Consider the following 23,538-nt stretch of genomic DNA (forward strand, 5'->3'; position numbering starts at 1 on the left):
GCAGGCCCGAGCGGCGGGCTGCGGATTACCTGCAGCAGAGGGGAGTCGGCGAGCTCCTCCCCGCCCGCCGCCCCCACTCCCCGCCCCCACCGCGGCACCAGTCGGGGCTCCGCGGGCTCGGCGCACTCGCTCGGTGGAGCCGGGGCCGAGCAGTCGGCCGCCGCGGGCAGGGAGCGCGGGGCCGGCGCGGCTGGGCTGCGGGGTCGCCCTCCTCCCGCACAGTGCGGCGCAGGGAGGCTCCCGCCTGGGCCGCCCCTGCCCGCGCCTCCTCCTCTGCTCTGCAGGAGGGGACCGCCCGGCGCTCGCACCCGGCCGCCGCGGCCCCCTCCGCCCCCGGCTCCGGGCGGCGCAGCAGCAGCGGCGGCAGCAGCAGCAGCGGCGGCGGCGGCGGCGGGAGGCAGCGCGAGGGGCCGCCGCCGGGCTCCGCGGGGCTCGGGAGCCAGCCCCGGCGAGAAGGCACGGAGCCATGGCCGATGGGGGCGAGGGCGAGGACGAGATCCAGTTCCTGCGAACTGTAAGCGGCACGCAGCCCGCGTTTCCCCCGGGGGCCGGGGCCGGGCAGAGCGGCGGGGGCGCGCGGGCGGGGCGGGGTGCCCCCGGGGCCCCGGGGGAGCCGTGTGGGGGCGACGGGACGGAAGGGTGCGTGTCCGTGCGCGCGTGGGGGAAGCCGGGGCCGGAGCGCGGCGGGAGCGCTGAGAGCGGGCGGGAGGCGCGCAGCCTCCGGTCCCGGGGCGCCGAGGACCGGCGCCTCGCAGCCGCCGGAGTCCCGGAGGAGGGCCCGTCCGGCCTGACGCGTGGCGGGGCTTGCGCCTTCCGGATCGCCGCTGGGGGTGGTTGGTGGTGCGGGCCGGGGTCCTGTGGGGCCCCGGGACGAGGGCTGTCGCCGGGAATTCCGCCGTGGCGCGGTTTCCCGGCTTGCGGGCTGGACCCGCGCGCTGTCGCGCAACCCCGGGACTCGCCTACTTGGCGTAGAGCGCGCCGCGGTCGGCTGGTCCCGGAGGAGGTGCGGGACGCGGCCCCCCCCCCCCATCTCCCCCAAGTCAGGGTGCTGCGGAGGGGAGGAGGAATCGCCCCGGTGGTCACCGAGGTTCCCTGGCACGCGGGCCACGGTGCTGCGACCGTTTGCAGAACGTGGAAGGGATGGGAAGCGAGTGTGTGTGTGTGTGTGTGTGTGCGCGCGCGCGCGCGCGCACACGCGGGGGTGGCGGGGACATCGTGAACGTGTCGTTCTCTCAATGCTGGCTTATTGAATGCCTAGTGCAGCAAAGTGTGAGCGCGTGTGCGTGTGTAAGGGCAGGGTGACTGCCCGGAATGTCCACACTGGGTGGCAGCAGGGAAAGGTTGGCTCCACACTGATAGAATTTTTTTTCTCCTTAAGTACCTCCTGGCGCTGCTCCTTCCCCTCGCTGATTTGTTCGAACGCTGCAGATACTTCCCAGGCTGAGGCATTGCTCACCTCAGAGCTGGGACTGGAGAGCCTCTTGGCAAAAGAAAATGCCGTAACTTCGCGGTAGGAATAACCTAGTTAGCATTTTCAGCATCCTTTCTTTCCGTCGTTCCTTTCCCGGCACTTGTTTCCTCCCCTCCGAAAGATTTTTCCTTCCAGGATTCCCCCCCACCCCCGCCCGAGGACTGCAGCTTCTGCTTCTTTTCCTCAACGGTGCAAAAGAGATCACTTCCCAATTACCTGCACAGTCACGAAAATCATAGATTTAAATTTTGAAATATTAGCCAGACAGTAACTTTTAGGTGTGAAAATAGTGTAGATGATGTATACAGGAGCAGAACAAGTGAAAATGGTCAATTTGTTCAGGAACGTTGTAAGTGGCCATTTTTTTTTTCTTTTGGTGTTCTAATTTTTGAAGGCATTTATTTTTTCCTTAATATTTACGGTGGGGGTGGAAAGCCTTTGTAAAGGATAAGATCCAGGGTCGGCCTCAAATGGGGAATGATCTGAGCTAACGGCTACACGTTATGCACCATTATATATGCTGTTTGAAGTACAACTGGCCCACGACTGGACTCTGAAGAGCCTGTAGGCTAAATCCTTGCTCGTGGGGAATGTTTTAAGCCTACTCATAACACAGTTTTTTTTTTTTTTAAGTGAAAAACTGTCCATAAGGTTTTAAAAAAATTAATAAAAGACGCATGGAAATAAATATGTTTCTCCAAACCACATCTTTTGTTCAAGTGGACAAAGCATTATTTCCTGTGTAATTTTTAAATTGTTTTTTTTTCAAACCCCATAGGGTTAAAATCAGCTAGAAAAATTTTGAAGGCTTCACACATTCAAGGGCTTCCTGCAGGCTTAAATGTTAAGCCACGCTGGTGGACGTGGTGTTATCAGAATACTTAATAGAGACCGGGGTAATGTGCGTGCTGATGGGGTTCTGCACATATAAAGTAATGTTAACTCCGTGCCACTCAACAGCTGCCTTTCAGCTGGTGCGACACCTTTGATAAGTGGGTCCTGTGTAGAGATCTGGCAGTCCTAGGCTGGGATTTTTCTTTTAATAAAACATCCGTAGGTTGTGCTGATGATAAATGACCTTGAAGGAGGTGGCACAGTGGAGCAGGGGAATATTTTTGGTGTCGCTTAACGTTTAAAAGGAAAACATGCCGGTTCCTCTAAATTTTACAATTTTACGTGGGAATTCTCCAGTCCTTTACCACCAACTCCACTGCCTTCTGCCCTTGCTCCTTTGCATTTTATTCTCTTAACCTGAGACTGTGTTAATGATTCAGAGATGGTAATGGAGTTATTAACGGAGAGAATGTAGTTCTTACAGTAAATTCATCTCTCTCTCTCTCTCTCTCTTTTTTTTTTTCCCCCAGGGCATTTCTCTGTTGTGTGCAATCTTCTCATTATGAGTTATTTCTCCTTCTCCTTCTGTTTTAAAGGAAATGGCCCAGAGAGGGTTAATAATCTGTCTATTAGATGAAACAGTTATAGATCACAGTTAAAGCTATTGTGTTTAAAAAAAAACGAATATCAGTCATTAGGAGACCTTAATTGTGTAGTTGATCATTTCATATATCTGATTTGAGCACCTTAAGTATTATCTTGGATTCTTATTTAAACACTGTGGCTCATTGACACATCCTTGGCATCCTTCTGTCCACAGAAAACTTGATTTCTTCTTCTTCTTCTAGAAGACATCGGTGATCACTGTTAAGGGAAGCAAAGGTGAAATCTTTAAAGAACTGTGTCCATGAGTTATGTCCACTGCTGTGAATTAATTCGTCATTTGTGAAGGGGAGTTTTGTCACTGGTTAGCCTGTGCCAGGCTTTATCATTATGCAGTTGTGAGTTTGCTGACATTTCTTGCAAGTGGTTATGTGGATGAACGATCATCTTTGATTCAGTGACTCCCCCACCAGCTGGAAGCTTGCCCACTCTGATGTGTTTATCTTGGAGAGAAAGTGAGAATGTGGACTTGTAAACCCTGGATGTGCTAAGGACCTAATCCTATCGTAAAATAAGCCTTCAGCCCGTGATGGATTTGTTCAGTGTCCTATCCAAACATGCCTGTGATTTGGAATGGGTGGTTTATTTTATTTTAAAATTCTCAGTGAACTGTAATTTGGTACTAAAACCATGGATCTTTTTAGTAACACTCCTCTTATTTTCCTAGCAATCATAAAATTTTATAGAGGGAATTTCTTGACTTCAAGAAAGCCATGATGGAAGATGACCTTGGTCAGGGGTTAATTTTCCCAAGTACTTTGCTTTTCCTTCATTTGTGTCGGAAAGTTCAGTTACTCTTTTTTGTGTTTATGCGTAGATCGAGATTGAAAACTTAATCCAAGCTGCAGACATTATTCCTATGGGGGTGTTTTGGCTTTCCTCCAGCCTTCCTTTGCAGAATGAGCAATTTAACTGTAGATTTCTTTGCAGGACGTGTACATCTTGGAGATAATAATAAGAAGAATTTTAGAAAGTACTCCGCAATTAATAGTAAGAATCCTAAAGTATCAGTTCTAGCACCCAACAGTGTGAAGTAGATTGAGCTGGAATGTTTAGCCTCGTTTGTGGAGGTATAGGAAGGTTAATTGTACAAAGTCAGTGACTCAACAGTGCGGAACTAAGACTGAAATTCAGATTTTAGGCTAATGTCCTTTCCAGGAGAGAAAGGCTGCATATCAGCGGTTCAAGTAGGTTTCAGTGCTCCAGCAGACAGGGTACCCAGTGGCTTTTGTCAGCTGTAGGAATGTCATGGAGTACAAAGGAAAAGACTCTGAGTGGGCCGTGGGAATTTGCACCTTTTGTTCACTTGATAACGAAGGCATGACGATAGATGTTCACTGTGGTATTTTGTCAAGGGACTGATAGAAAGTGCACCCAGGCTTACATAATCGGACTTTTTTTTTTTTTTTTAAATTTGTGTGTACACATTCACAGGAAGGGCAGGATCTGAAACAATTCGGGCACTAATTTATTTGACATTCAGTCTTATTTGTACTTGGGCTTTAGGTAAGTGTTTTTTTTTTTTTTATCAAGGCTGAATTAGCCGAGGGAAGATTACAACTTCTGGGACTGTCCTTGGAGACAGGAGGAAGGCACACATTTGGCTCCTGAAACTGTGACATTACGGGACTTTTATTAATTCAGAAAAACATTTGTTGAGCACCTTCCGCATGCAGGGCGTGATATTCAGCGTGAAGGAAGCATCCAGAATACGGAGAGATGTGGTTTGCAATTATAATTGCAAAGAAGCGACTTAGAGGCTGGCGTGAAATCAGAAGGGAAGAAAACACATGTAAAAATTCTAGGATATTAGGGTAGGAGGAGACCTTTAGAAAACAACATCTCGTCTACCCCCCTCCCCCCCACCCCCCGCGGTCATTTAAATAAGGACTAAAGCTCAGAGAGCTGAGATGCTTTGGCCCAGTGTCCTACTCCAAATTAGGGGCTGTCTTGGTTCATGCTGCTATAACGAGACCATGCAGTGGGGGAGGGGGGCTTAAGCGGATATTAATGGCCACGGTTCTGGAGGTTGGGGAGTCCAAGATCCAGGTGCAGGCAGCTGCCACGTGTGACCTCTTCCTGGTTTGCAGCTGGCCGTCTTGCCGTGTCCTCACAGGGCTGAGAGAGAAAAATCTTCTGCCCTGTGCGTCTTCTTATCAGGACCCTCACTCCAGTCCTGAGGGTCCTAGCCTCCTGCCCTAATGACCTCCTAAAGGCCCCACTTCCTGATGCCGTCCCATTTGGAGTTGGCATTTCCCCGTATGAAATTTAGGGGGTTGCAGACATTCGGTCCGTAGCAGTGGCGTAGAGTCAAGCCAGGTGCGTGAAAATCTCTGCGGAACGGTCAGGGAGCTGGTTTTCAGCACGCCACCCTCCCTACAGAACCCACCTGTCCTGTCGTATCCTTCTCTTTCCCCTTCACAGGGTTCCCTGTCCACATCCGCCCCCGGCCTTCCAGCCACTGGCAAGGGTGCTGCTTTCCTTTTCTCTGAAGCTGCCGTTTCTCACCTGTCCTAGACCTTGGCCCCTGGCCCCTGGCACCGGGAGGGAGTCCGCACATACTCTTCCTTTCCCTGCCTCCCTCTCCGGTGTTCTTCTGGTCCACCTTGACGCACTCGGATTTCTCCTGCCCTAAAGTTTCTCCATTTAGCCGCTCAGCTCTTCCAAATGTGGGCTCCACCCACAGCTGGTCTCTGCCTCTCCTTGTAATTGCTACCTAGCTGCTTTTACCCCGAAAACCGCAGAGCTGGATGTTTCCAGTAGCCCCCTCCATGCCCAGTCGAGATGCGCCCCTCCACCCCTGTTCCTGTAGTCTCCACACGCTCTGCTAGACTCACCCTCTCTCCCGAAGTTCCTCTGTGCACTTTTGGAGACCCGGCACATTCGGAGTCATTTTGATATATATTTCTGATCAGGCTGGATCTTTGGAATAATAGAGTTTGAAAAGACTTCACGATGACCTCATCCAACTCTGAGAGCCAGAGCAATTATAGGAACTTTGTCCAAGTCACTCCTTCCTGCAGGAGAAACCCACCTCAGAACTGACCATGCTCTGCCCCTCGCTGCCGGCTCTCCCATCCTGAGCTCATGTGTATTCAGCCCCCTAAGTGGCTCTTCCTCCAGTGGCTCTGTGTCGGCCAGTGGCACTGCCATTTTGAGCTCTTAGAAACACCAGTGTGGTCCTAACCTTCATAGACCTGCTCTGAGGTCTTTCTCCAACAGTTACCTAGCTTATGTACTTGGGGAAATTTTTTTTTTTTTAATTTCCCTTACAGCATAAAGATAATATTAGGCATCTCAGGGGGATTTTTGAAGATCATGTGATAGAATTTATGTGCAAAGCCTATTCCACTGCCTGGCTCATGTAGGCACTCCGTGCGTTTGTTGAGTTCTTTTCTCTTCTCTTCCTGTATCTTACTTGTCATCATCTCCTGGGGTGTTTTCCTTGGCATCTGGCTCAGATTTAGATTTCTTTCACACCCCAGTACTTGTTGTGACCCTTCATTGTCCCTCTACCCCACCAGCCAATAGCAACCCACCTTGAATTCTCCTGCCATTTGAATCCTCCTAAAACCTTGTGCCCATGACGCCACTCCCCAGTTCCACGTTCCTGTCACATGCGGTCTAGTTGCTCTGCCTGGTTCATGACCTTCTATAATCTGATTTTTGACACCTTAAGTTCCCCATCCTCTTGGAGCCCTTGGGTCACTCCAGCCAATTGTGATTTTACCTTTCTCGAACTATCTCTCGAGTGTCCCTGTTCCACACATTTTATCACTTACGTGTGGCCCTAATTTTGCTCCCCTGAGGCTCTGTGGGGGGGTTTGTGACTGTTGGGGGCATTCATTTCCCATGATGCTTAGCGCAGTATTACCTACAAGGACAGGTTTGAGAGGAATCATGGAAATGGAGGACCAGGACAAGAGAAGAGTTCCTCCCTCTCTCCTCCTCCTAATAGTTGTGAAGATCCCGCGAATGTGTTCAAATGCAGAAAGAAGTTATCTGTGATGAGAGAAGTAGACAAACATTGTGGGGATGGGAGAGTGTTAGTAAGATCCCTCTTGTGGGCAGAAGAGTAGGAGGTTAGGGGAGGTGTGTGGGTGAGACAGACGAGGTGATGGTGGGCTGTGGGAAGGCTACAGGGGCTCCTGGGCCACCAGGGGAGGGCATTTGGTGCTAGACATGTGAGGAGCATTCCAGAGAGGGAAGTTACCAAGACAGCTGACCTAAGGAGAGAACGAGACTAAATGGAGGCCTGAGTGAGTCTGAGTGAGAGACACTGGGTCCCTGTCAGAATTTGCATTTCAAACGAGATGCTTCTAGATGGTGAGGTGACTCTCAGGGCGTCACAGGCGCTTCTGGTGGGGCAGTTGCGTCCACTTATTTTCATCTCTGTGCATCACGGGAAGAATATGGAACATGAATGATTGTGTGACTTTGAGGGTGGAGGTGTCCTATGAAAATTCTTCTGGGAAAGGTCAAGTGGGGACTTGGCTCTGAGGGGCCCTCTAAGGTTGCCATGTTAGGAGTTCCTGGGGTCAGCCAAACTCAAATCATTTAGAAGGATGAGTATAACAAAAAAACCTTACCCTTTTGGGGCACTTGGGTGGCCCAGTCGGTTCAGCTTCCAGCTCTTGATTTTGGCTCAGGTCGTGATCTCATGGTTTGTGAGATCGAGCCCTGCGTGGGGCTGTGTGATGACAGTGTCCAGCCTGCTTGGGATTCTCTCTGTTCTTCTCCCTCTGCCGCTCGCCTGCTTGCTCTCTGTCTCTCTCTCAAAATAAATATTAATAATAATAAAAAACACCTTACCCTTGTGCCGGAAGTACATACTTTCAGTGACTTTTGAGGTCCTTGGAAATTCCCATCCTGGTAGATCACAGGGTCAGTGACTAAACTCCTAGTGAACCTCCTTTTTAATCTTCTCTCCTGGCTTAGTGAGGACTTCTCTGGCCTCCTGTTCTTACTGGGTTAGTGAACAAGTGAGCATAGTTCTGGGGTTTCCTAAAACATTACAGTTGGCCTCAGAGCCCAGATGGGAGGTATATTTCCTGGTTCCTGTGGCCCAATGAAAGTTCTGTAGTGATGTTATTTTGCAGTTAAACAGAAATTTGAAGTTTTCCATTCACCAGGAGTGTCCAGACGACCTGCGTGTTGTTGCCTCCCGGCTCGTTAACCAGGCAGAGTTGTCTCCAGAGTAAGGGACCAAGAGAGAGCCAGGGCCACCGAGTGCCCCGGTGAGACCTCCGCTAGGTGGCTGTGCGCAGCCACTGACCGTCGCCGACTGGAGAGGAGGATTTGCCAGTTTACCTGAAGAAAACCTTAAGTCTAGCTGGGGAGCCAGGCGAATGCAGGGCAAAGTGAGGAACACTGCGGAAAGGGCTCTAGGAACTCACAGGGCGGTGGGGCCTTGTTGGGTCCGAGAGGGGCTGAGGCAGGAGTCACCCAGGGGGCGCCATGAGCACACATTTGTTCACAAGGACCCACACTTATTAATGTGCGTAGGAAGGTCATGTGTGGCTGGCCGGTGAGGGTCACGGGTCCCACATCGTCATCAGCACATCAGGAAGAGCAACCGAGTGTGGTCCACTTAATGTTTCCTTCGACAGCAAACAGTGTTTTCCCCTGTGAAACGTTGTGATTTAAAAAACTCCCTGCACATGTGTTCCCCTTCTAATGAAATTTTTAATTATTTCACTTCTCTCTGAATTTAGAATCTGACTCATAATGGTCACATGAACCCGTGAATTTTACTTGCGTTTTAACACGTAACCAAAGATCTAATACATAAACCAAAGATATAAACCAAAGATACGTATATGGTACCTATAAAAGATATGTTTTTGGAGGACAAAAAAAGAAAAATACGGGACAACTCAAATCCTTGAGTGTTGAGTAAATCGGGACATTGTTAAAGTCAGTACTAAATGTCACACTGAGTTTATAGCCATTGAAAGTTGTGTTCGCTTGCTTCCCACAGCAGGTTTCTGATTATCAAATTAAAAGGAATTATGATTTAACGTCTTTGAGATTTCGGTAGAGTTTGTATTTCTTTCACATTCAAAGAAATTTTCATTAAGAAATTTTGGTCTCACACACACACATACACACGTATAACACACTCACATGGGAGAAAGATAGTACTCCATATATATTTTTTCAAATCATTGTTTTAAGCCACTAAGCTTTGGGGTGGCTTCTTCTTTTTTATTTTTTAATGTTGATTTATTTTTGAGAGAGGGAGAGGGAGGGGAGGGGAGGGGCAGAGAGAGAAGGAAGACCCAGAATCTGAAGCAGGCTCCAGGCTCCGAGCTGTAGGCACAGAGCCGGACGCGGGGCTCCAACCCACAAATCGCGAGATCGTGACCTGAGCCAGAGTCGGATGCTCAACTGACTGAGCCACCCAGGGGCCCCACTCCATATTTCTTTTTTTACTAAATTTTGACCCAAAAGTGAAATTCTGTTAAATTAGTTCGGGGTGGCAGTGAAATGTTGTTCTCTGTTCCTGCTTCTCATACTTGAATGTCTCGTTTTTGTTCTTTGAACGCGGTAAGCGACAGGGCCCACGGGTGAGCCGTCTGTGAGAGATGCCATTTTGCTGGGGACAGGGCCAGAGACAAACCAGCATCATCCCATGTGTCTTTTGAGGTTGTCTGGGGGAATTCTTAGGGACATCTGGACAATTCTAGAGACTGACGGAAGTCACTTGAAGTATGGTGGCAGCCCTGAAGGGCCATCATCTCTCTGGTGTGGTCAGGAGACGGGGGCTATTTTACGGAATTATCTACCTACCACTGTTGGTGACTTAATTTCTCATAGGTATATTCGTAGTCACTGTCCAGAATGTGTGCTCTGGGTATTTCACTTTTATCTCCTCATGAAATCCATACAAAATCCCTCAGAGGCAGGTACAAAGAAGTTCAGTCACTGGCCCCCTATTGCCAGACACAGGCTGTGGAGCTAGGGTTTCAGGCCCAGGCAGGTGGCTCTAGAACCTGCACACTTAAAGACTGTATGGGGTCCCTTTCGGCTGGAGATTAATTTGTTTTAAAACCAGAGGGAAGCTTGATGCCTTGCTTTTCTCTGTGGGAATGTACTTTATAATATCGAGTGTGAATTTCTTAAACTACCAGTGCCTCACAGGGTACGTGCCGCATGAGAGGCCCTCCTTAGATGTTTGTGGAATCCAAGTGACTGGATTCTGTGAGACAATACGTTGATAACATGTTGACGATAAATACAGAATAGAGCAGTTGTGTGCAGAGTTGACTAGGCTGTCCTAACTCAAGAGGCACACATCGGAAACTGAGTTTGTTCACGGTATAATAATACCAGGTACGTGGGAGACACTTGGCAGGCAGAAGCCAGTCCCGTAGAGCTGAGGTGTCGAAACAGCGGAACTTTGTACACGTCACCTGGGGACCGGTAGGCTTGTGGTCCTGGAGGCTTGTGCTCTGTGTAAATTCAGAGGAGACAAAAGGTGAAGAGTGGTGAATGTATCCATAATGGGAGGGCTCAAAGGCCACCTCCGTGAGGTGGGGTAAATCACCACGAAAGTAGGTTTGATTTTATCTAAGACGTGAAAAGAACACACAAAGGGCAGCATCCAGAATGTAGAACAACGTGTTAGGCAGGAGTCGAAGCTCAAAATGCCACATGATCTCTGAAAATGCCCCCATCCCGATTCCTCTTTAGGGTTTCTGAAAGTTTGGATTCATTTTATTTTTGGAACAGTGGACATTTGGGGGAATAGGCTGAGGGATGAAAATACATATCGAAGCGCCTTTTTTTTGAAAGGAGAGAATATTTTAAAGAACTGCCCTTCAGGGACATGTACAGTTATGAGCCTATAGGGCAGAACATATTTTCTTTTCTTTCAGAGAAGAGCATGATGGAAGGATGATTGAGGCACCAGAAAAAGTTAGCAGACACACACACACACGCATGCTCGCACGTCTTTACTGGATTTAATCCTCGATGGCATTTTATTTTTTCCCTTATTCTCTCTTAGCATATCCCTTCCATCCCTTCTGGTCCGGGACACATCTGTCATGTCTTCACAGACAAGGCTCATGGTTGGGAGTTTTGCTCAGCTTACAAGTTCTGGCTTGTAGGTTCAATGAAACATCAGGAGAACGTTTCTTCCCGAGTCACAGACAAAATGAAAAGCTGAGCTGAATGCTTTCTGATTGATGGCTGTCAAGGAAGCCGGAAGCATCCAATTCTTCTGCTGTCCTCTCTGTGACAGTAAAGGGGGCCACTGTCTCCTGAAGACGGGGTGTCATCATGGAGTATAAAGGTCCCACGACTGCGGCTACGGAGAACAGCATCCTTCAGGAAAGCCTGCAAAATTGGCCCAACTTAAGTCCTCTGTACACACATGAAGATACAGAAACTGCAAAGGAGAAGAGAGAATTGTGGTTTTACCTCTTCCTTCTCCTGTTTACTGTCTTGTCTCTCCCATCCCGCCTCCCCTGCAAGACTGCTTTGATATGTACGTATGTAGGTAGTTACTTATTTGAGATATAATTGACACATAGCATTATATTAGTTCAGGTGTACAACACGATGATTCGATATTTGTATACATTGTGAAATGATCAGCACGGTAAGTCTAGTTAACGTCATCCCCACGCATAGTCACAAAATATTTGTTTCTCCAGATGAGAAATTTTAAGATCTTCTTTCTTAGCAGCTTTCAAATATGCAATACGGTATTATTATCTGTAGTCACCATGCTGTACCTCACATTTCCAAGGCTTAATTATTTTGTGACTGGAAGTTTGCACCTTTTGACCCCCTTCGCCCATTTTGCCCACCCACCCCCCCCCAGCCCCCAGCTCTGGCGACCACCCATCTGTTCTGTGTATCTGTGAGTTTTTGTTGTGTTTTTGTTTTTGTTTTCAGAGTCTACATACAAGTGAGATGCGATAGTATTTGTTTTTGTCTGGCTTATCTCACTTGGTGTCATGCCCTCGAGGGCCATCTATGCTGTCACAAGGGGCAAGATTTCATTCTTTTTTATGCCCGAGTAACAGTCCATGGTGTGTAAATGTATACCGCGTTTTCTTTCTCCGCTCATCCTTCTGTGGACACTTAAGTGGCTCCCGTGTCTTGGCTATTGTGGTAATACTGTCGTGGACGTGGAGGGTGCAGGTCTCTTTTGGAATTAGTGTTTTCCTTTCATTCAGTTAAATACCTAGAAGCGGATCCTGTGATAGTTTCTATTTATAATTCCTTGAGGACCCTCCATACTGTTCTGTGTAGTGGCCGCCCAAGCTTACATCCCTGTTAATAGGGCACGAGGGCTCCCTTTTCCCTGCATCCTGGTGAACGCTTGTTATTTTTGATCCTTTTGATAATAGCCATTCTGACAGGTGTGAAGTGATAGCTCGTGGTGGCTGTGACCTGTATTTTCTTCTGGTTCATTTTGAAATATTTGTTGACCACCTACTATGTGCCGAGCACCATGCTAGGTGCTGGGACTCAAATCTCTCTGGGCCTGTTCTGCTTCAAGGAGTTTATTGTATCTCTGGTGGGTGGGATGGGGAATAAAGAAACAGCAAATGTCCTACCGTGGATCAGATGCAAGAAGGAGATAACTGCTATGAGCCAGGATGTTGAGGAGGGAAGGATGTGTGTCTGATAATTATGGTTGCCTAAGGCTTCCTGGAGGAGGCATTTATGGTCACAGTGTTTTCAGACTCAAAAGGAACGTCAGGTCCAGCTTAAGGATTTTCTAGTGGAGGAAAATGAAAGTTCCTCAAGAGTTTTGGCTCAGACAGGATAGCCACCATTCATTCATTCAATTCCCCCAGCAATCCATTACGTCCGCAGGGCAGTTGACTGCTTTCATGCAGATCAGAAGATAGATGTAGGGCAGTGACTTGCTCAAGGGCAGCGAGTGAGGACATGATGTGGGTGGTGAGCCCAAGGTCTTTGTGGCACTAGACCCCGTTTTTGTCCTTCCCTCTCTCCCTCCTCCTCCTGTCCTTGTCTTCTTTCTTTCCTTCCAACAGTCGGGAAGAGTTGGGCAGGACTGTGGATGTGGCCGATGAAAAAAGAACTGTGGGTGTCCTGTCCACCTCACTCTCCTATTTGGGTCATGTCTGCCTCTCCTTGGTCTTTTGAGCTATTTTACAATTCCTTAAGTTGTGGGAAGCACAGAGCAGTGATTCCTGAGTGTTTGGTTGTCGATCACGGAAAATGCAAAGTGTCTGGTGGAACGTGGGCACTTGGCAGTTTTGCACATTGCTAGCAAGTTCGGGTTCATTTTTCTGGAGGACTTTGATATGCACACGTCCTTCGGATTCTCCTTTGAACTTGCTCTCTTGTCATACTGGTCCTTTATTGCTTAGGAATTCAGTAAAACCTCAGACATGCGTTCATTTTATGTTTGCTTAAGAGTCGTGTTTTTACCTCTTTAAAAGAAATCTTTGATGTCACCAGTGCCTTTTAAAGATGGGTAGAGAGGGAGGGAGCTAAAACATAAGAGACTCTTAAGAACTGAGAACAAACTGAGGGCTGATGGGGGGTGGGAGGGAGGGGAAAGTGGGTGTGGGCATTGAGGAGGGCACCTGTTGGGATGAGCACTGGGTGTTGTATGGAAACCAATCTGACAATAAATTTCATATTAAAACAAAATAAAGATGGGTAGATTTTGATGACTTGGGTGAGGCGGGTGGGTAGACAGGATCCCAGGTGAATCGGAACGCGAGTGGAGGCCGGGTGTGGGTTTTCTCTGTCTTTCCCATCCCTGATGCGTGTTTACTCCTGTCTGCCCTGCTCCGTGTCCGGGAGGCTCCTGTTCTCCCTGGGCACTGGGAACACGCTCCTCCCTTGCTGCCTCCGGCCCAGGGCTGGTAACAGCTCCCCACCATTGCTGGCCTCGCTCTGTTGGACCCTGTCACCCTCCCTAGCGACTCCTTGCTCCTTTCATTAAACACCTTGCAGTGGAACCTTCCGGAGGGGTCGTCTCTTTTCTTGCAGGACCCTGGACTGTATAGCCGGGAGACACATGGGGCCACGATCGGCGAAGAGACTGTGTGAGAGTGTGGGCTGTGGTAATCCCAGAAGGCTGGAGAGCCTTGACACCAGCAGGGGCAGGGATTTATCCTGAATTGGGAAGGTCAGAACTGCCTCTGAAGTTATTCTTCTGTTTTCTTTTTCTTTCCCCCTCTCTGGGGAGGGAACTGGGTCAGAGCCTCTGTTAGGAAGATTAATACGGCGGCAATTTATAAGATGAATTGGTGTATGGAGAGATCAGATGGAGACTGCAGATCGGAAGCCTGTTAGGGGACGGTCGCCGTGGAGTTGGCGTAAGATAATTCGGCCCAAATTTGTGTGCTGGCTGGGGGAACGCAACGGAGGGGAGAGGTTTAAGAGATGCTGTGGAAGAAGGAGAGGAAGAAAAGGAGGAGCTTAGGAGACTCAGCGACACGTGGCCCAAGTGAAGGTTTCAGGGGAGGGCTGTGGGGTTAAGTGCGGACATACTGATTTAGAGGTACATTGTGGACTACCTTGCGTCCTCCCCGAAGTGATGCACCGGAGTCCTAACCGGTGACTCAGAGCGCGATCTTATTTGGAGACACGGTCAGTTAAAATAAGGTCGTTAGGTTCGGCCCTAATCCAAGGTGATTGGTGTCCTTATAGAAGGGCATGTACAGACACGTACAGAAGGAAGATGATGTGAAGATACACAGGGAGAGTGTCGTGTGCGGACAGGACTGGAGCCGTGTTCCCGCAAGCCAAGGGATGCCCGAGGCCCTAAGAAGGACCCAACCCTGCTGACTCTCTGATCTCGGGCATCTGGCCCGCGAGACGACAGATACTGAACCATCCAGTTGTGGCTCTTTGCTGCGGCGGCCCCAGGAAGCGAATAGGCGGGCAACACTGGAAATGTGCATTTAGCCTTTGAAGAGGATGCGCCTGAGGGGGCAGATTTCAACGCCGTTGGCCTGACAGCAAAGGCGGGCCGATGGTGGTGTCCCATCTGGAGCACGAAGGGCGCCTGGTAGCGGAGGCTTGATGCGGTCTCTCCGAGGAAGGTGAAAACAGATGCTGGGTGCAGGAGAGAGGTGAGGGTGGCCGGAGCTGAGGAAGACAGTGTGGATGGACATTTTCATCCCGTACGTTGGTGATGAGGAGGAGGAGGGATGGGGGGTGGGAGCCTGGCGGGGGGGTGGGGGGAGGACGGGAGCTTGGAAGAAGTCATTACTTTTTTCTCATGGGCGAGACCATAATCTAAGTTAAGGAGGATGAGGGATAGTTGCTGGAGCAAGACCGTAGGTGCTGGGCAGGAGAGCGGCCGTCCTCCCCCTGCTGCCATAACCGGACACACGGGGACACTGATGCATCATCCCCTTATTGCAAACGCTTCATCACTGCTTTACCTAATTCGAGAGCACACGCTCTTTTCATTTGGTTTTAGGTTAGCTTTGCACAATTGCATTTTCAGCCGGGGACCTTTTGGTACGCGGTTAAAGTCAGAGCTTTGTTGGCTCTAAACTGGGCGTGTTTCGTTTGGATGTTGCATGGCGTCATCGGTGATGGAATGAGCCACGTGGGCTTGAAGCAGGCCTATCTCAGTGGGGTGTGTAGAAGTCCCCAGTGCTGGTGTTTTTTTCTTTCCTTTTTTTCCCCTTTAGCTATTGACTCAAAAAGATTACAGGGCTTGTATAGGTATTTACAAATAATTTTTTAGCGAATGGACAGCTTAGGAGTATATTAAAACAATTCTCTGACAGTTCGGATCAGGGGAATGTGTTGAAATACTGTAGGAAACAAAAGGATTCTGCTGCTCACAACTGCCCTTGGCTCTCCTAGTATGATAAATAGCTTAGCCGGCTCAACAAACTTCAGTAATTTTTCAGAAAATTAAGCAATTTACACTTTTGAGATATTTTAATTTCCATAAAAATTACATTTGTATGTAATTGGCACTCTATGGCAGATATAATTTGTAGCTTGCAAAACTCTGTTTTGTTGTAAATCTAAGTAGTAAATGCATATAGCATTTAAGCGTGCACATCCCAATTTGTCTCATACTTGAACACCAGGGATATAAAAGTAAAAGCTGTCAGCAGATGTCTGTGCTTAACAACAAAGAATGTATCTTAATCTCTTTATTGCCCTCAATCACTGCCTGCAACACTTTCTTAAAAGGAAGCTGCTTTTGAGATGACGATTATCGTAGGATCTGCCCCACTAGCCAAAGCACAGGCTCGCCACCATGCATCGATACAGAATTAAGTTAAAAGTATGTCACCTTTTGCCGCTATTAAATTAGATACATCTGACCTTGTTTAATGGACATAGGCATGTATGTGTAATAAATATGTATATGTAATAAATATGATATGCCACATATCAAACAAAGTTATGCACTTTGCAACTTTTTAAGAACCTCTTCAATCAGTAATGTACTAGGTGAAGAATTCAGACACGTCATCTGTCTTTTTGGTCTTGCTGGGATGTGCCTGGGGTGCCAGCATTTGCTACACAAACAAGTTCAAAGACTCTACCTTTCCATGTGCCAGGATTAAATTGTAGAACGAGCCCAGACTCAGACGTAGCAAGCCACGCATACCCAGTTCTCACTCCTTTCTTAGGAAATGAAACCACTCCGGGTGCCTGGGTGGCTCAGTCGGTTAGGCATCCAACTTCGGCTCAGGTCATGATCTCATGGTTCATGGGTGCGAACCCCGTGTCAGGTTCTGTGCTGACAGCTCGGAGCCTGGAGCCTGCTTCAGATTCTGTGTGTCTCTTTCAGCCCTTCCTCTGCTCGCTTGTGTGCGTGCTCTCTCTCTCTCTCTCTCTCTCTGCTTCTCTCTCTCTCCCCCTCTCAAAAATAAATATTTTTAAAAAGTTACAAAAAAGAAAATGAAACCACTCTTGTGCAAATGTAAAAGAGGGTTTGGGCATGCCATGGGGGCAAAGAGGAGCTGGACCAAATGATCTAGAGGCTTCTTCCTGTTGTCCCTGGGACTCTGTCGTCATTTCAGCCGGTTGCAGTGCTTCTGGATGCTGATCCAGAGAGAAGGGGAGATGAGGACGATGGTAACACTCAAGCACAAACTAGAAGGTGGGAGGGAGGTAGCCACCCAACATTTTTATTTTAAAGTGGCAAGAAACTGCCATATCTGCCATGAGTAGAGCATTTTCTAGTTTTAGTCCTGCCAGGGACATTTTCTGCAGAACAAAATCTTGAATTTTGGCTTGGCAGGATCGGCAGAGCAAGAAACAGGGCATAAGTTATATCAAAAAGAAATATTGTTCTGGAACGGCCCAAAGCGAGGACTGATGTCAGTAGGGAGTGGCACCAGTGATCCTATAAATCACACAGGGGTCATGTAGTCACACAGGAGGGAACAGAGAGACATTTGTCCCTTCCCTCTACAGATGGGCAGCTTGAAGCCCAGAGTTCTGGAAGAGGGGGCATGTATAGAGATAACCCTGATGACTCAGGTTATAGAAATGGGGTTAAAATCTCAGCGTTAACAATGGTGATGCTGTTGCCCTCTGCTGTGAATAATGGAGCAAACTAGAATCTGACTAAAATGGAGTCTGGTGAATCAATCAAGGAGAAGGGCTTGCAGATCTTTCTTTGCATAAGAGAGAAAATGAGTAATGGAACCCTCTTTTGCTTATTCAGGCCATCAGAAGTCAACATAATTTAATAGTACAACTTCCAAGATGGGAGCCAATATTGTGGATAAATGGAGTCTATTTTTTAAGGTTAGATAAATCCAGCCTATTTTTATGGGCAGAGGAAAATTATTGCTGACGTGATTTGATAAGGTTCTTCTGTGCCATAAACTGAACTACTGAGAACATAACAGTTTTTCACATGAAGTAGAAGAAAAACTACTGTAAGTTATAGGAGACTAAGGCTGTGTTTATATTTGGGCGTTGAATTAATATGTTTTGGGGCACTCATTTTTATTTAACTACACGATTGGCTTTGGGTTCCTTCAGTTCCTTATGAATGCTATAAATACCGGATTGACCATTTTTTAGGTTGATGTTTTCACTGAATGGTGATATTATGAATATACTGGGTGGGAGGGACCATGATTATTTATGTGTGTGTGTTCCTGTTTTCAGCAAGGATGTATTCACTAGCTTCTATGTATCAGGAATTTGTGGGGTGCTGGGGGTTACCCTAGAGCTTCTTTCTTCATTTGTATTTTCAAATCATTTTTATAGAGTCACTAATAAATCTCCTAAATAGCAAAGGGCTGAGGCTAGAACCCAATGCACCAACCTAGTAAGATTTCCTTCTAAGTCTGTGTCAAGTCAGTTTTGTATTAGAATCATCCGGTCTGCATTTTCCCATTTTGTCCAAGGGGAGATTAACAAGGATTATCACATGCTGGCTGAAAACCCTCGTATTTGTAACAGTGGAAATAGAAAGTACGTGTAAATTTTTATATTACTATTGTTATTATTATTCTTAGCGTTTCTAAATACCTGTTATGTATCTGCCAGGCATTCTACTTGACTCCATGGATATAATGAGATATATAAGACATAGTTCTTGCCTGTAGGCAACTTTTCCTAAGACTGATTTATTGGCTTTCCCTAGACTCTTTTTCCTGTTGAATTTTTCTTGAGTAAATAAAAAAAAAAAAAACTTGAATTCACAGTGTAATTAGATTATACCTATAGTAAAGCACGTAAGTTTTGTCAAGTTGGTTTAGTGCATTTTTTATTTGTTTTTAACATTTTTTAAAGTATAGTTGACACACAGTATTATGTTAGTTTCAGGTCTACAACTTAGAGCTTTGACAAGTTTATACGTTATGCTATGTTTACCACAAGAGTTAATTGCCATCTGTCCCATTATGTTGCTGTTGCAATATCATTGGCCATAAGTCTTAAGTGCACAGCTTGATGAATTTTTTTCAGTATGAACATACCTGTGTAACTACCACTCAGACCGATCTGTAGAATGTTGTGTGCAATTAGAAACCTCTCTCACCCCCCCTCCCGATGGTTACCGCCTCTCCAAAGGTAACCACTGTTGTAACTTTTAGCAAAATAGATTAGTTCTGCCTGTTTTTGCATTTTATGTAAAATGGAATGTTACAACATGTGGTCTTCTGTGTCTGGTTTCTTTGGTTAATATTATGTCTGTGGGATGCGTCCATGTTGTTGTATCGAGTGGTGGCTCATTATTATCGTTTTATGCCACAGTTGACTGAATCATTTGGTTGATAGATACCGGCTTATTTCCAGTTTTTACTGTTATGAGTAGAGCTGGTATTATGAAAAATGCTGGTGTTCTCAAATGTTGAATGATCACCTGAAATACAGGTATGTGTACATTTCTCTTAGATGTGCACCAATGAGTGGAATTGCTTACTGGGGATACTTGAGGCTCAGGCTCTGAACACTTAACCAAAGTGGTTTCACCAGTCAATGCTCCCACCAACAGGACTTAGTCAATGTTAGTTTTTCTAATGAAAATTAATCCCTATGGCATATATCATTGTGATTTTAATTTGCATTTCATGATAACTCATAACACTGGGCATCTTTTTGTATCTTTGATGGCCATTTGGATATTTCCTTGTGAAGTACCTATTCAAGTATTAACCCATTTTTAAATAAAATTATCATCTTCTCATTAATTTGTTGACTGTTGTATATGCTCCCTGTGTCAGGCCTTTTGTCAGGTCTATTGCAGATACCTTTTCCAGCACGGCTGCTTTCCCCCTCTTTTATGGGCATTTTGTTGTGGTCGTTGAACGGTAGTTTTTCCTTTCAGTGAATGTCAAGTGATCAGGTTTTTCGTTCATGATATGTTCATGTTATACCTTGTTTAAGAAATCTTTGCCTACCCAAAGGCCACAGAGATTTTCTTCCGTGTTTTCTTCTGGAGTTTTATTATTTTAACATTGACCTTGAAGTCTATAATCCATGTAGAATTGATTTTCCATTATAGCTTGAGGTAGAGTTCAGTTTCCCCGCCACACCACCATGGGTGTCCACTCGATCCAGCACCAGTCATTACAGAGACCACTTCCCCCCACTTTTTTGCTCTAATCCTATGACTTTTAACTTGGGCCAGTTTTATATTGACTTGTTATGCGTTGGTGTTAGTCCTCTGACTTTGTTCTAATTCCTCTTTCATTTCAGTTTAAATTTTGGAATTGGCTTGTGAATTCCAACAAAATAAACTGCTGGGACTTTTAATGAGATGACATTGAGTCTGTAGACTAATTTGGAAAGAACTGGTATCTTCATGGTATTAAGTCTTAAATTTCTCTCAGGGATTATACTTAGTTTACTATGAGAGGCTTTTTGGATCAGATATATTCCTACGTTCTTGAAACTTATTGATGTTAATGTAAATGGTATCATTTAAAAATTATTTTCTAGGGGCGCCTGGGTGGCGCAGTTGGTTAAGCGTCCGACTTCAGCCAGGTCACGATCTCGGGGTCCGGGAGTTCGAGCCCCGCGTCAGGCTCTGGGCTGATGGCTCAGAGCCTGGAGCCTGTTTCCGATTCTGTGTCTCCCTCTCTCTCTGCCCCTCCCCCGTTCATGCTCTGTCTCTCTCTGTCCCAAAAATAAATAAATGTTGAAAAAAAAATTTAATAAAAAAAAAATTATTTTCTAGAACCTAAGAATATAGTTACCTTTACATATTGACCTTGTATCCAGCAACCCTGCCAAGTTTACTTATTAATTCTAATAGACTACCTGTTGATTCTTTTGGATTTTCTCTGTACCCAATTATGTCATCTGTGCCTAATGACCCTTTTATTTTTTGCTTCCCCATTTTATTTCTTGTTCTTGTCCCATTGTACTGGCCAGGACCTCAGTAAATGACAACTGTAAGACATGATGGCAGATCTTTGATCCTTTTCCCCAATTTCAGAGAAAACTTAGAGAATTTCATCAACTATGATTGCTGTAGTTTGGTAAGAGGTTTTGTCGTGTTTTATTTTTTTGAGAGAGAGGGAGAGAGCGAGTGAGAGTGCAAGTGGGGGAGGGGCTGAGAGAGAGGGAGACAACAGAATGTGAAGCGGGCTCCAGGCTCCGAGCTGTCAGCACAGAGCCCAATGCGGGAGTCAAACCACGAGTCCAGAGATCATGACCTGAGCCAGAGTTGGATGCTCAACTGAGCCACCCAGGCGCCCCCATATTTTCCTTCTTTTAGATTAATCATGATTGATTGATTTGTAATTATCTTGGTATGTTAAAATCATATTTAACTTTCAGCAGATGAAACACAATCTTTGAAATGTAGAGATCCATGGTGAATATATATCAATCGAGGATCGTCTGGACTGGGACCAGAGAAGGCAGGGGCAGAGTGGAAAGTAAGGTGGCGGGACAGTGATCGTCTCCCTGTGTGTGGCCAAGTTCAGAGGTTCCCAGTGGTGGCGGCAATGGTGTCCATCGGGAAATTGGCTATAATCAAGTATTTATTAACACTAGCTTGAGAGTTATATGTTCTTTTATTGCTCTTTCAGTGTTTGTGGTAGAGATTATAGCATACATTCTTATTAGTATCTACCGTAAATGAGAACTTTTCTATTGTACTGGACAAAAATAGTGCTGTAAAGACCCCGTAACATTTTAACTTCATTTACCCCCTCCTGATTTTTTGTGCTATTGTAGTCATGTATTTTAATTCTCTCTCTTTCTCTCTCTCTCTCTCTCTCTCTCTCTCTCTCTCTATATATATATATATATATATATATATATATAAACTCCACAAGACATTTTTTTATTGTTCTTTTAATAGTACTCATTTAGATTGATTTGTATGTTAGGCTGCCTTGTATCTTACTTTCCTTCTTGAATCACCATGCTTAAATCTGGGATCGTTATCTGAAGAACTCCCTTAGGATTTTTTTTTTTTTAAATCATAGGTCTATGCAAAATAAATTCTCAGTTTTTGTTTGAAAGCATCTGTATTTCTCCTTGTCTGAGAATAGAATTGGCAGTTGTTGGTGGCTCTTTTTTTTTTTTTTCAGCATTTGTAGCTTCTGTTTCTGTTTGAAAGGTCAGCTGTAAGTCTTATTTTTTTCTTTTCTTAATGTTTGTTTATTTTTGAGAGAGAGAGACAAAGAACATGAGCTGGGGAGGGGCAGAGAGAGAGAGGGGGACACAGAATCCAAAGCAGACTCCAGGCTCTGAGCTGTCAGCACAGAGCCCCATGGGGGGCTCCCAACTCACCAACTGTGAGATCATGACCTGAGCTGAAGTCAGACACTCAGCCAACTGAGTCACCCAGGTGCCTCTGGTTTTATTTTCAAAGATGATATTTGCTTTCTGTTTATCCCTGTTTGGGATTTGTGAAGTATCTCAAATTTGTGGCTTGATATTTTTCATCCATCTTGGCTAGTATTTCTTCAAATATTGCTTCTGCCTCGTTTTCTCTCTTCCCTCTTCTTTTGGACTCCAATTACATGTATATTTCTCCTTTTCCCTAAGTCTGTTTTATATTCTTGTTATGTTTTTACTTTTTTCCTCTTTGTACTTCAATCTGGATATTGTCTTCTGACCTTTCTGCCAGTTCCTAAATGTCTTTTGCTTTGTCTCGTCAAGCTGGTGAGCCTATGTACTGAATTCTTAAATTTGCAGTTATTTTATTTTTTACTAACAAGATTTTGCCTTGATTCATTTCCTACATGCTTACTTTCTTGTCATAGTCTTCCTCTTTTTATCTGTTTTCAAAAATATGTATCACAGCAGTTTCCTAATAGATAATTCCAATGTTGATATCACTTGTAGATTTGTTTTTATTGTCTTTTGTTTTTTCTCTTGGTTTTTATTCATTTGGTCTCAGTTTCTGGCAGCCATGCATTTTTTTTTTTTTTTTTTTTTTGACAGCTGGGCATTATGTAAGGAAAATTGTAGAGGTGTGGGTGATGTTCTCTTTTTCCACATGTATTATTCCACAGAATATTCCCTATTCTTCCATAGATATATTAATATCTGGGAGGTAGGTAGAGTACGGGCACATCCCATTAATCTACCTGAGGTTTGTTTGTTTCCAGATTGCTTATATTTATAAGTATCACTCTTCCAGAGTCTTACCTGAATGCCTGAAAAACTCTGACCTGCAGAGACTGGGCTAGTGGTTGCGATCCCATGTACCAATAGGCAAAATTTGTGCCTTGGCCAAAATACTAGTTTTATAGATCATGATCCATGGACATGGCTTAAGAACAGTTGAGGGTGCTATTGTTACACAAACGCTGTTGAAACCTATTACGGTAGACAGGACTATGTTCACTGTCCACTGTCCCTTACCATTGTGGCTGTTTATGTAAGTGAATTCTCTGTCTTATTCTCCAGTTCCATATTTTCACAGGTGGATGGATGTTCTTTATTCTTAGGAATGAAAAACCAACAACTTCCCATTTGTTAATTCAGTGTCATCCAACCTATATTCTTATTAGGATTACATTTGTCCTGAGTTCTGCAAAAATGGGTTTGGGTATGGGAATTTCTTTAAGAAAGTCCTACTCTGTTATGATTGAAGCGAATGTTTAAATGAATTCTTGTTCACCAAAATCCATTTTTACTATGAGCTTAAGTAGTTTCACTGC

At 45.7% G+C, this 23,538-nt stretch overlaps 1 protein-coding gene across 7 annotated transcripts in view; it reads left to right on the top strand.

Annotated features, from left to right (window-relative positions):
• Positions 1–323: 323 nt before the first annotated feature.
• The window catches only part of RYR2 (ryanodine receptor 2), a 749,501-nt gene continuing 726,286 nt past the window's right edge, over positions 324–23,538 (top strand). For all 7 annotated transcript variants that reach the window (XM_053207799.1, XM_053207801.1, XM_053207802.1 and 4 more), the window contains exon 1: positions 324–514. In XM_053207799.1, the coding sequence (XP_053063774.1) occupies positions 467–514 (48 nt within the window). In that variant the 5' untranslated portion in view covers positions 324–466. The remainder of the gene's footprint in view (positions 515–23,538) is intronic.

Source organism: Acinonyx jubatus, chromosome D2 (assembly GCF_027475565.1).
Source record: "Acinonyx jubatus isolate Ajub_Pintada_27869175 chromosome D2, VMU_Ajub_asm_v1.0, whole genome shotgun sequence".
Taxonomy (NCBI): domain Eukaryota; kingdom Metazoa; phylum Chordata; class Mammalia; order Carnivora; family Felidae; genus Acinonyx; species Acinonyx jubatus.